Raw genomic sequence first — 13,940 nt, forward strand, 5'->3', positions numbered from 1 at the left:
AACTTCAACTAGTTGTTCAAAATTTATTTTGTTCAATTTATTGACACACATTTTATCACATTTGATCATAATTCGATGTTCTAGTTGAAGCGATCAAACATAGTCACTTATCCAGGTATTGAAAGTTCTGCTTTAAATCGTTGGCAGTAACATTACCCTACAGTAGGCTAAAGCGAGAAAATCCGAAAATCCGGCAATAACTTGAGCCCTCTTCGGGTCAAAAGAGAAGAAGACAGGCAGTTAAATCATAAAGGCCAACCTTTGCCAATATCTCGAATGTATTTATGAACGTATTGGAGCTATGCTGCAAAAAATGCTACCTTGGCGCCACGAGCGAAGCACATGCGTAAAGGCCCATTTATACGTTGCTAGTAGCTGACTTGACAATGAGCAGCTACTGACCCGGTGGACTCGCTTGACAATTGGTTGACTCGCCTTGTCCGTTCACACAGTGTGAGCTGCTGGCGAGAAACTAGATACTACGGCACGGGTTTACCAGGGATGCCAGGCGACTTTTCAAATGTCCATCAAATAGTCAGAAACAGCAATCAGGTCCGAATTTGTCAAATGATTGGTCCAAAATCGACTTCTTTATTGGCAGTTTTCATCTTAGGTTTTCAGTTGAATGTATCATCACACAATTTTATAGCAAAACAAACGCTGATCGTGTTTAAAAATACATACTTTGTGCTGAATTTCTTTGAACTGAAGGTACTATCCGAAAAAGCAGAAAGAGAAAAGGATTCGGGCCAGGAATTAGATGCAAAGAAAAGGAGCAACAAATACAATATTGAAGGAACTCTACGATGAGGATCCCCGAGATTACAGAGCAGTGTTGATAATAACACCTGAACAAGTGAAAAAACTGTTGGATTTAATTGCTCCACGAATACAACGCCAAGATACAGTCATGAGGGATGCTGTACCTGCAAGAGTTAAATTAGAAATGACATTGATGTGCCTTTGTTTTGGAATATCGTTGGGATTGTTGTCGATATTTTTTAGAATCTCGAAAACATCCATAGCTCAGATAATTCCGAAAGGATGTGATGTTATAAATGGTAGTCTAAAAGATTTTTTTTTTTAATTTTATTTATTTTGTGAAATGAAAATGATAGTCGATTTGCAGGTGCAATAAATACGCTTCAAAAATTTTAATAATGAATGAAAATGTACTTTTTTAAATCGAATATGTATTCTGTTTCTTAGAACAATACTTTTTTTTGTAAGTTGTGATCTGATAATGATTCTATATTAGAGATTCTCAAGAAAACTATCTCAAAAAGAAAGCGTGCCCCGCCAGCGTGCAAAACGAAATAACAATTATTTCGTTTAGAAACTATGAGGGTTTTATTTGTTTTTCCAATAATTTTCAAGTCTATAAATATCTTCACATATTTTCAAATATCTTAAAAATAGAGACATTTCATTACATTTGGCATCACTGATTCGAACGCTAAATTCTGTTTTTGACGTTGTGAAGCATGCAAGTGCGAGTAAATTCAAAAAACTTTGAAGTAGCTCGCACGCCGGATCACACATGACAATAACTGGCATGATGTGTTCACACGGTGTGAGTAGCTGCACTGCAGTAACTGACTAGACCGACTCGTATGCTTACTCGCACCGTCTGAACCCGGCTTAAGGGCAAGAAAGGTCCACGAGAAAAGACGTACGCTTGAGAGGGTGGAAAGCGTCTTTGGGGGAGGTTTGAACGAGTGGCGAGCCTCTATTATTATTGTTTATACCGGCTGACCAGAAGAGAGGAATCTAGAAAAGCGAAAAATGAAGAGATGACAAGATGGCGAGAGTCGAAATAAGATAAACACACACGCTTCCGAAGCTCGCAGAGATGAACTGAGATCAGTCAGCGTTTGTGATTAGGGAGGTAAACAACGGACTGGACATTGTTCGGTACTCTTGACGAGTCGTCGCGGTCGATTGCCAAGAACTTTTATTTTTGATTTTGTGCATACTTGTTGGAAAAAAGAGCGTGAAAGTTGTGAAAGCAATAAGTGTTAATTGCGCGGATCAGTTGTTGATTGTTTTATTTTTTTCGGTAAATATTATTACATGTGTAAATTAATTTGTGTCATTGAAATTTTGGCGGCAAGCGTCATTAACTCTTCTATACGACTTTCGATGGTTGTCAATGAAACCACCAAGATATAAATTAATCTAGAACATATATAATAGCGCAACATTAAAATTGCGAAAAGTTCGAAATGCATAACCCTAATTTCATGAAAGTGAAATAATGGGAAACAAAAAGCTAAAATTTGGTTTCCCCTCAGCGAATTGAAAGATGACTTCTCATGATGACTTGTTCAAAAATTGTCTATATGTTCCGCGTATGTAACGGTAGAACGCTAGAGTGCAGTGGAAAACATTGAAACATGAGGCGATATACGAGTACAATATGTCTTCAAATGACCGCAGATTATGTATTTATGCATATATTAGGCTGTCAAAAAAGTCCTGCGGTAGTTGTATTCATTGTATCGAGTCATACTATAGCTTGTTGGAAAAGTATTTTTGCGCGCTATATATAGTTCTTGACAGTGTTTTGTTTGGTTGAGTCGTTCGTGAGTTATAGTGTTGCAAATATGGAGCAAAATAAAGAGAAAATCCGACATATTTTACAGTACTACTATGACAAAGGCAAAAATGCATCTCAAGCTGCCAATAAAATTTGTGCAGTATATGGACCCGATACAGTTTCCATTTCCACCGCACAACGATGGTTTCAACGTTTTCGTTCTGGTGTAGAGGTCGTCGAAGATGCGCCACGCTCCGGAAGGCCTGTCGTCGAAAATTGCGACAAAATCGCTGAATTAGCCGAGAAAGACCGGCATAGTAGCAGCCGTAGCATCGGCCAAGAGCTGGGGATAAGTCATCAAACCGTTATTAACCATTTGAAGAAGCTTGGATTCACAAATAAGCTCGATGTATGGGTGCCACACACGTTGACGCAAAAAAACATCTTTGACCGTATCGACGCATGTGAATCGCTGCTGAATCGCAACAAAATCGACCCGTTTCTGAATTCGGACCTGTACTGCCAACAACTGGACCGCTTGAAGGTGGCACTCATGAAGAAGAGGCCATCTTTGATAAACAGAGGCCGCATTGTCTTCCATCAGGACAACGCCAGGCCACACACTTCTTTGGTGACGCGCCAGAAGCTCCGGGAGCTCGGATGGGAGGTTCTATTGCATCCGCCGTATAGTCCGGACCTTGCACCAAGTGACTACCACCTGTTTTTGTCCATGGCGAACGAGCTAGGTAGTCAGAAGTTAGCCACAAAAGAGGCCTGTGAAAATTGGCTATCCGAGTTTTTTGCTAATAAGGAAGCGAGCTTCTATAACAGGGGTATTATGAAGTTGGCATCTCGTTGGGAACAAGTCATCGAACAAAACGGCGCATATTTGACTTAAAACAGATTGTAACTAATGTTATGAACAAATGAAAATTCAAAAAAATACCGCAGGACTTTTTTGACAGCCTAATATTATGCATATATTCTAACATATTATCAACACGTTGGCATTTCTAACATCTCCGTTTTTGCGACTTTAGTTTGGCAATAATGAAAAGAAATTTGGATTCTCACTTTTCTAATTAAATAGGAGCTGGCAATTTTACAACTCATTATGTTAACTCCATGCCACGCCAATAAACCGCTTCAGGCAAGATCGAAATCATACACACACACTCGGCAAAAAATTGACGGAGCAAAGTGCATCAACGAAAAATTTAAAATGGTTTTCGAAAAATTATGTGATCGCGATAAATGAAATTAATGAATTTGAACTTTTGAAATATTTTACTATTCAAATCAATGATGAGGCCAATTAACCTCATCAACCAGCTTTCAATTGATTTCTAGAATGCATCTGTAGGATCTTTTACAACAGAGATATGGATGATAATGGATAATAATGGCACCGCTAATCAAAAGGCATTTTTGAAAACTCCAATAATTTTTGTACGAAGTGCATTTTTTGGCTTGATGAAAATAAAACTATTAAAACCTTCGATTAAAAAAATGTGCAAAAACCGGTTACAGAGTTACAGCTTTTTTGCAATTTTTTTTATTAAAAAATAAATTCCTCCTGCTATGAGATGCTGTATTAAAAAAATACGTCAAGCCGACCTAATTATGACCATCTCGTCCACAATCTTCAGCTCGTGTAGAGTTGTCATGAGCGGTATAATCTTCAGCTCTTAGTGAATGATCAGTGGCCTGCACAACCCTAGGCCCGTGTCATTTGTATCTGTAAAAGAATATTTGTATGTATTGCCGCGACTAAGTAAAAGTTTATCGATCGGATAGGAGCGATATGAAACAGGGATACAACGGAGGAAACATCATTATACGTTGACATTGGCGTTTCTGAGGCACAGGTATAGATGAAGCAGAAGATCAGGATCACGGCTACCTAAGATATCCCGGACGGGGATATCCGATTGTCTGCCTTGTGCTATCAATGCTCTGGAAAGCTGAGAGCGGTCATCATGCAACCGGATACACGACCAAACAAAATGCTCGATGTCGTGGTAGCCATCGCCACAATCACAAAGATTGCTGCGAGGCCAATGCGATAAAGATGCGTGTTTAGGTTATAGTGATTGGACATAAGCCGAGATATTACGCGAATGAAATCACGACCTACATTCAATCCATTGATCCATGCACTCGTCGTGACCTTCGGGATAATCGTGCGTATCGAACGACCGAACTTATCTTCACTTCATATGCGCTGCCAACTTTCGAGTGTGTGCTGACAAGAAATGCGGAAAAATTCATTATTAGCAATTTGCCTTTCAAAGAGTGTGTTATCTGAAGCGCCCACCTTAGCTAGCGAGTCCGCTTTCTCAATTCCCGGAATCGAGCAATGGGAGGGAACCGATGTTAAGGTAATCTTGAATATTTTTTTGATCACAACACCCAATAGTTGTCTTATTTTTTTTAGGAAATAAGATGAGTGTTTATCAACTTTCATTGAGCGGACTGCCTCTATTGAGCTGAGACTGTCTGAAAAATAAAATAATGGTCGATGTGCAATGTTTCAATGATCCCTAGAGTGTAGCATATCGCAACCAGTTCTGCAACATACACGGAACAAGGATCTTTGAGTTTGAAAGAGGCACTGGAATTTTCATTGAAGATGTCGAATCTAGTGAACCCGTTCATGAGTGAACCGTCAGTGAAGAACATCCTATCGGATTTAACTTCATGATATTTTGCCGAAAATATCGGCCGAATAACATCGGAGAGTAAATGATCTGGAATTTCATAGATTTTTTGACGCATGAACAGATAAAAAATGACAAAAGAATTGCAAAAGTACGGGAAGCAAGAATTAGTTGGAGTAGATTTTCGAAAGGTATCAATCAGCAATAGATTCATGGCCTGGCAACGGATAAGAAATCAGTAAGATAATTCTGAGAACCGAAGAGTAAGCGGGGATTCTCCTGCCAAGACTTCGTGACTATATATATATATATATATATATGGCTATACGCAAACAGCGATATTGTATCCTCTCCAGCTTGAGAATATGAAACCTGGCAGTTGATCGGAAGCAAAAACTACTGTATTCTAACACCGGTAATATCGTTGTTTTGTGCAACTTAATGACGTCTCCTGGATGGACACTCCACCATGTTCCGGTTATTGTTTGGAGATTCTTTGCTGACATTTCCGTTTCAGATACGCAATTCCCCAAGTACATTTAGAGTCAAAATATACTCCAAGGTATTTGAAAAATCGGACGTTTTGTCGGATGGGTGAAGCTGGAATTGGGCGGGTTCGTGCTCCCTAGAAAAAAACTATCATTTCTGTTTTCTCAGTAGAGAATTCTATACCCAGCTTAAGAGCCCACGTTAAAAGGTTGTTCAGGGTTTCTTGCAAGGACTGTTGCAGAACGACGGGATTAGTACCCGTGATGGAAAGAACTTCATCGTCTGCAAATTATCTCAGCGTACCATCTCTAGTTAGACAATCACGAATTTCTTCAGTGTTATCGAATCGTTGACCGCCGAAGGCCTGTTTCATCACCGTACTATTGTGAAGTTTTGGACCAATTAAGAACCGCGATTAAGAACAAAAGGCCAGGTTTATTGACGAAAGGAGTGTTCCTCATCCACGATAATGCGAGGCCCCATTTTGCTCGCGTAACTCAAGAACTATTGAAAAAATTCAAATGGACTGTGTTCAGGATTACCTAAGACCTCGCTCTAGCGACTATCACTTATTCCCGGTGATGAAACAGGCGTTCGGCGGTCAACGATTCGATAACACTGAAGAAATTCGTGAAGCAGTTACATCCTTCTTTAAAAAGTTGAACGCTACGCACTTCGCGCTCGGAATAGAAAAACTCGTGCCACGCTATGAAAAATGCCTCAAACGTTACGGCGATTATGTAGAAAAACAGAAAAAGAACATAAAATAGAAAAAGAACAAACGTCCCTTTACCTCGGCGGAAGCCAAACTGCGTATTTGCGTATTTGACAGCTAATGTCCGCTTCGACCCACTTGTCTAAACGAAGTAGAATCATTTTCTTTAACAATTTACGAATCCGGATAATAATGCAATCGGCCTATACGAATTGTGACCCCAAGCCGGCTTGTTGGGTTTTCGTATGACTATCAATCTCACTTGTTTCCAGTCATGCGGGATAATACTAGCTCCAGAAACTTGTTGAACAAGTTCAGTAAACGATGTTTCGCCAAGTCGGGAAGATTCTTCAACAAGTTGAACTTGATCTTGTACGAACTCGGAGCTGAATTGTTACATGAGAGATGGACAATTGAGAATTCTACCATCGAAAAATTCTCATAACCGCCTTGCGGTCTCTCTCGACAATCCATCGACGAACTTTCGCCAATATCCACGCTTTTTTGCTTTAATCAAACCTTTTAGTTTGATTTCTAAAGCAGTCTATTAGAATATCAACAAATATTCACGAGTAACGAATATGATTTTTTTTCAGTGTAATTGACTTTTTCCAGCTTGAAATTCACTGCCCTCATTATGTTGATAACAATAACAAACGAGTTCATTTTGTTAATATCGGTGATGCATGAACAAATTTGCTATAATGAATGAAAGCGGCATTGAGTGGGGTTCATAACTTTGCTGTTATTTATACTTTGAATATCAAAAACAACAAATTGATATTCATCACATTCGAAATGATATTCGTTCTGGCAGTGAATTCGAGTAAAGATTCAAAAATAAAAGAAAATATTCAGCCTGGACTTAGAGAACAAAAACACCACAGTTCGATGAAACGGAGTTTAAATCACCTAAGAAGAGCCGCGACTCTGGCAATGTCTCGACGATATCGAAAAACTGCTTACCATAGTTTTGGGAGGAATATATATCGAGGCAATGCAGAGGTCTTTGTCATTGATTTGTGTCTGACAAGCGACAGCTTCAATGCCTGTCATCGATGGGAAAGTGACTCTATAGAAGGAGTGAATTTTTTTATCCCCAGTAGTACGCCACCAAACGAGTCGTTTCGATCGAGGCGAATAATGTTGAAATCATGAAAATTCAGCTCGTCGTCAGAAGAAAGCTATGTTTCACCGAGGGAAAATACATCACAGATAGAACTATGAATCAAAAATTTAAATTGATCCAGTTCAGAGATAATGCTTCTGCAATTCCAATGGATGACAGTGGTCAAATCCTTGACTCATTGCACTGCATCGGAGAAATGAACACTGCCTACACTTGCGACTTAGGGAACAGCTGAATCCACTTCCGACGTCTTCAATAATCAAGATGAAAATGACACTGTGTGGAAAAATAAACTTCAAAACATATAAAATAAACTTCATAACAAAAGTTCATTTGTTCATATTCACTGATTGTCTGGATCTCTTTTCCGAGGCAATACGCAATATCGACTGATTCACTCAATCTTGATTCATTGGCGATCGATAAAATTATTGGTAGGTAATCACTAACGTGGGGATCTTGGATTACTTTCCACGTACAATCCAGAGATAAGGGAGAAGAGCAAAAAGATATGTCTAGCATGCCTGCCCGTGCAGGATGGCTACCCTAGTTGCTTCCCCAGTATTTAAAACTGTCATGTTCAAGTGGTCGCACAGATCATAAATCAAAATGGCACGGTTGTCATTGTAAAGTGACCTCCATGTTGTTCCATGGGAGTTGAAATCACCTAAGAAGAGCCGCGAATCTGGCAATGTCTCGACAATATCGAAAAACTGATGGTGGCTTACCATAGTTTTGCGGAATTTTGAGGAATATATATCGAGGCAATGCAGAGGTCTTTGCCATTGATTTGTGTCTGACAAGCGACAGCTTCAGTGCATGTCATCGATGGGGAAGTGACTCTATAGAATGAGTGTCATTTTTTTATCCCCAGTAGTACGCCCGAAACGAGTCGTTTCGATCAAGACGAATAATATTGAAATCATGAAAATTCAGCTCGTCGTCTGAAGAAAGCCATGTTTCACCGAGGGAAAATACATCACAGATAGAACTGTGAATAAAAAATTTAAATTGATTTAGTTTAGGGATGATGCTTCTGCAATTCCACTGGTCAAATCCTTGACTCGTTGCACTGAATTGGGGAAATGAACGCTGCCACATTTTTCTTTCGAAAATGTTCTCACCGGAAGCAAACGTAATATGTACTACGGATCATTTAAAATGCATTTAAAATGTCTGAAAGCGCAAGCAAGCCACGTAGTGGCGTAGTAGGCCCTTTTCGTCTATTTCGACGTTGCAACAGGATACGTATACGCGATACTCAATCGCAAAGAGGTCGCAGCGCGATATTTTTCTCGCTTGGGTCCTGCTTGAGACGACAACTCGTAGTTTATCTGGCTATCATCCGCGTAATCTCGGTAACATCGGGAAAAACTCTGAGTTAGTTCCTTCGGTTTGTGAATGAGAGGTTTGAGAGGTTAAATTTTCATCTTAAGTATACAATGAATGGGCCTTTGGAGCATTCAGGGTATTCTTTTGGACGAAAATTCTTTTTATCGTCAACAAAAGTTGTCAATCGTCAATAACAGTAGTCAAAAATTGAGAAATGAACACACCGACCACTTCGGCGAAAAAACAATATACAGTGTATCAATCTGTGGAGTTATATAAAATCAGTTTGTTCCACCTGGTCAAACATTTACGGGAGAATATTATCTCAGAATTTTGAGGCATTTGATAACGCGAGTCCGCCAAATTCAATAATGCGTTAAGTTTGTTTTTGTGTTTGGCTCTATATCGCGTCTGTGTTCTGAATCATCTCCCATATTTACCTATTTAGTACCCTATGAGTACCTTTCTTTTTCTAAAAAATTCCAAAAATTAAGGTAAAATCAAAATGTATTTTGACGACATTAGGGCCATGCAAACGACTTCAACCAAAGCGTTGAAAGTCATTTCTCAACTCTCGTATACTCGCGCATACGGTCTCACAGACCGAAGTAAGTAATTTTGTCTTAAGGAGGCTGAATTAAATGACTATTAAAACTGAATGACGATGAAGAAAAAATATTATCTGGAGTTTATTCATTCAATTATATTTTTTTTCTTTGAATAAATACCATTAACGCAGTTATATTGCAGAGACACACACAGTCTGTGACGCCGTGAGCGAGTACACGATTGTTTTGCGCACGAGTACAGGAGAGCTAATATGAGAAAAAAATCAACATATATTAAAATAAGTTTTAAAGTAGGTAAAATTAAAATAAGTTAAAAAATAAAGTTAATTTTCACATTCAGCCGAGAACGCCATTTCTCAAAAGTTGTTAAACAACAAATCGATGTAAAAAGTGTATTAAAGCTGGAGAATCTACTTTGATAAATAATTTATATCAAAGCTGTGCAAAATTTTCTCTTCATTCCTCTCGCATGATGCTTGTTTCAAAAACAAGTTCGATATACGGAATAACAATCATGCTGTTGTTATTCCGTAGATCTATATGTTGTTATCGCCAACATATAGAAGCTAAAACTTCAAAAACTATCCATTAGGAGCACTATAATAAGTAGAAACATTTGTTCTTTTTATATACAGACCATGTTTGAAACAGCAAGCATTTCTTTGGTCCTGGTACCACAGAAACCACAAACACGATAACTTTTAAAGGTTTCGATTGAAGGTAGATATTTAAGGCGCAACCTAGTATTTTTTCTAGAAAGTTTAACTAAATGTACTATGTTTCAGCTTGATCTTGGGTAGTCTGTACACTTCGTAGTTACTCTCCGTGATTGACCTGAACCAGCGAAATTGCACGAAGAACACACTGAATAACGCTTGCGAGTAACAATCCATTCTCATTGTGGAAGGTTCGGTGATTCGAACTTTAAATAGTCAATAACGACACCAGCCACGTTCTTACAGTCACCAGGGAAAAGGAAGGAATGTTAGTATGATATTCACCGCCCGAAGGCCAGGAGGGTCGCTTCTATAGCTTGGCTCCTAGCGTTTATCAAAGAAGGGGGAGTTGTTGATGGGGAGGAGTTAAAAATCAGGATTCACTGTGGTGAGTGTTGTGATTAGGAGTGTATCCATTTCTTTTTTTTTTTGCATAATAACCATGGATAACAACTATTATAACCATCCTCCTTAGTGGCTTTGGACCCTCTGCTCTGGTTCTCAATAGTTTCAGGTTCTTTTTCAGACATGCTACTATAGAGATCCTTCATTCGCAGGCGGAGTTTTTAACTAAATGTACTATGTTTGATGGGAAAAACTTGAAAATTCGGACAAAAAACCGACCTAATTCAAGATGGGTAACCCTAAAAAATAAAAAAGGAACAATTTGCTAATAAGAAAAAATATATTAGCGTAATGCCAAATGGTAGCATTCTTTTACCAATAAATAACTTGTTGATTGAAAAAGGCTTACTTATCATATTTTCTGAACATAATTCAACGGAATGTGAATTAGTGTTCAAGCAGAGTTGTTTTCAAGCACCGTTCCGAGGATTTCAACAAAATCTTGAGAAAAAAACGACGGAAAAAACCAGAAAAAATCACCGCTATTTTTATAACAGATATTCAGCTAGTATCAGATGGTCATCAACCTTGCATACTTATTCTTCTGCAATTAATAATTTCAAGGTAACACCGGCAATCAAGACACGAGGTTCGAAAAAAAAACTATGTCGTTACTTCATCTACTGGGATCAGACGCCGAAACAGGTATATTCGTAACGCCACCCGGTGCCCTGGGTTCAGCTCATACGATGAAGCATTCTTCTCTGCGTTCGATTCAAGAACATGGATCTGTCTCGGATCGTGTCGCTCGTTTCGAACAATCCTAAATTTACGTAAATATGAAGAAGTCTGTTTTGTTCGCCGAAGCAACCCTTGTGAACCACACATCATTGGCAGAAATATGCTGAGCTTGAAATGTTCCTGACGGTAAATAACATAAACTCTTCCTCGTGACGAAATAACAACACAACGCACTCATCTCAGAAACGCAATATCGAAAACCGGTTCACATGCATCCCCCACTTTGACTACAAGCGCGTGAAAGTCTCCGAACCCACGTGCCGGTTTTGGTGGGTATTTCCCCGTCATTTGATCGAACTGCAACGCACTAATGTCACTGTTATTAAGTAATTTAACTTTCTTCGCGTCTTCCATTCATTACGAGCTTGCCAACACTGTCTCTTTCGCCGATGGGCAATGAATTTTCAGTTCAGAATACGTCACCGTAACCGCATGACGATAGACCTAGGCTTAGGTAAACTTAGAATGAGCGCCCGCGACGAACAAGTTGTAGTTTTCTTCTCCTCTTTCAGTGGTGTTTTTAGCCGCGGAAGGTCGCTCGGAAAGGAAAAGAAAAGTGTGCGAACTGGCTTAATTGACAGAAATGAGGAAGCTTGCGAAAGTCATGATCAAGCGTCTCGCTGACAGTTACCGTCGGTTGGTTGCACTTTGTATCACGATTCGAATGAAGCTTTAGGTTGATTTCAAGCGACGGCACGTGAACTGATTTGAATAATACGTAAAGTGTTTATCGCAACTCCTGTATATTTTCCATTCATGCCAATATATTGCGAAACTACGGAAAATTCCATCTTCCAGTCAAATACGAGTCAAGCTTGCTATTATTAGCATAGAAAATAGGGTGAAGAGTGTGTGTACAACTCTAACGCATACTAGAAACATAAACGAGTTATAATGAACTTGTAACGTATTTCTACGGCCTACCCAAGAGCTTGGATAATATGTTCTCTAGCGCAGATGCGTTAATATAAATTTGCTCTCCCTCAATCTCAATAGTTAGAGGTTTAATTTGCTGATATCAAGCAGAGCTAGAGAGACCTATGCGAGTGAGTGAGTGCAAAGAAACAAATGTAGAATCTCAAGATCATGGCGGTGGGTTTGAGTATGATTTCACTGCGGATGTAAGCTGCTAGAAATGCATACGATCAGGTTGCGATAGTGAAACAAACGATGAAAAATGAAATGAGTAATGTGGTTGGCACGGTGCCAATTAAAACTGATATGTTTACCTATCATTAGCCGGAGGTACTTCTATCAATGGATTGGGTTCAGCGTTCTGTTGTTGGTCGTCGTTTATGCGTGTAAATAAATGCCATAGTGTGTCGATAGTAGAAGATCTGATACTGATGATTAATTAGATCGTGAAAAATTATTATTGTGTTGCAATGTTAGGTGTCATTGCCGTTGCCAAACCTATGAATTGACCTCAAACAATCATACGTGGAGTTTTGTTATGTGAGTACCTCTAATGGGCTATTCCACTTAGATACCCCGAAGTGTTTGCAATTGAATACCACTTCAAACCATCAACTCGATATATTAAGTTGTTCAATTTTAGAAATTATGTATGAATAATTTAGCCGTCCTCTTCTGATTATTTCAAGACAACAGACTACACATTAATACCATAGAGCCTTAATAATAATAATACCCAAGTGCAAAATAATATCAAAGTGCCCGAACGAGCTCAGGACAATCGATTTTCGATGCAATCAAGTTCTCAGTGAATGGGGCCCTGGTATACCTCCTTCATAATACTAATAAGTTCAATCTTATCTATCTGCATCGATCCTCGCAGCTGTATCGAATTAATTCGTTGAATATTTTTTGGTAGAACGGTGACCACACCACATAAGCATAGTCGACAATCGAGAGAACCAGCGAACAGTAGTGCTTCGTGACGCCGAAGATAGAATCAAGTGCATTAACCGTTTGAGTGGGGAGCAAATTTTGTGAGCATATGCCAAAAATGCGGATTGGTTTGGGTATATTTAAAAAAATACTCAAGAACGTAGATAACTGATAAGATTACAAAAGTTGTATTATTGGGAAAAAAAATACATAAGAAGTGAGGTTTATAAAATTCATTCACATTAACTTCCTTATCTATGCATATATTATTTATTTAAAATAATGAAAAATTATATTTACGCAATTTCATTCAAAATTATGGCTTGCTGCACGAAGTGCGTGAAGTTCTCTTCTCAAATGTCCCAGAAAGATGAAATCCTACGTTAAGAGGTGCCAAGCCAAGAATATTAACATAGAACACAACGAGCGCTATCGCGCTCCTCGCACTTTTCGCGTATAACAAGGATTCAAAGGGTTAAACTCTTTATAGATGATGTAGGAGCAGGTTCTTTTTCTTCTAACACGAATTTTGACATTTCTATAGTGTTGCAATCTTTTTCTCACTCACGAAGAATTTTAAAAAATGTTAAAGACAAAAACTTGTATTAAAAATAAACGAACTACCTCCCGATTGTTCCCCGTGAAAAAAACGTAGTTTTTCGTAGCCACTATGCCTTTCATCATAATGTTTTTCAGGCTGTTTCTATTCTTCGTTTTGTTGAGGTTATATTCAGAAAAAGTTCTTAGATAGCAAGAGTGAGGGAGGAATAATATTTATACATTTTTAATTTATT

At 38.7% G+C, this 13,940-nt stretch overlaps 1 protein-coding gene across 10 annotated transcripts in view; it reads left to right on the forward strand.

Moving 5' to 3' along the window:
* LOC129776231 (synaptic vesicular amine transporter-like) overlaps positions 1-13,940 on the forward strand; it is a 128,627-nt gene that overhangs the window by 26,236 nt on the left and 88,451 nt on the right. The window contains exon 1 of one of the 10 annotated variants that reach the window (XM_055781756.1): positions 1,864-2,059. The exons of 5 other annotated variants lie outside the window; for them this stretch is intronic. Coding sequence is in view for 2 of the 5 variants with exons in the window: in XM_055781751.1 (XP_055637726.1) it covers positions 11,879-11,931 (53 nt within the window). In the remaining 3 variants the exon portion in view is untranslated. Of the gene's footprint in view, positions 1-1,863; positions 2,060-10,276; positions 10,538-11,854; positions 11,932-12,359; positions 12,751-13,940 lie in introns of those variants that run through there. 4 more of the 10 variants (XM_055781760.1, XM_055781751.1, XM_055781761.1 and 1 more) reach the window with 4 other exon arrangements.

The sequence above is a fragment of the Toxorhynchites rutilus genome, chromosome 3 (assembly GCF_029784135.1).
Source record: "Toxorhynchites rutilus septentrionalis strain SRP chromosome 3, ASM2978413v1, whole genome shotgun sequence".
Lineage (NCBI taxonomy): Eukaryota > Metazoa > Arthropoda > Insecta > Diptera > Culicidae > Toxorhynchites > Toxorhynchites rutilus.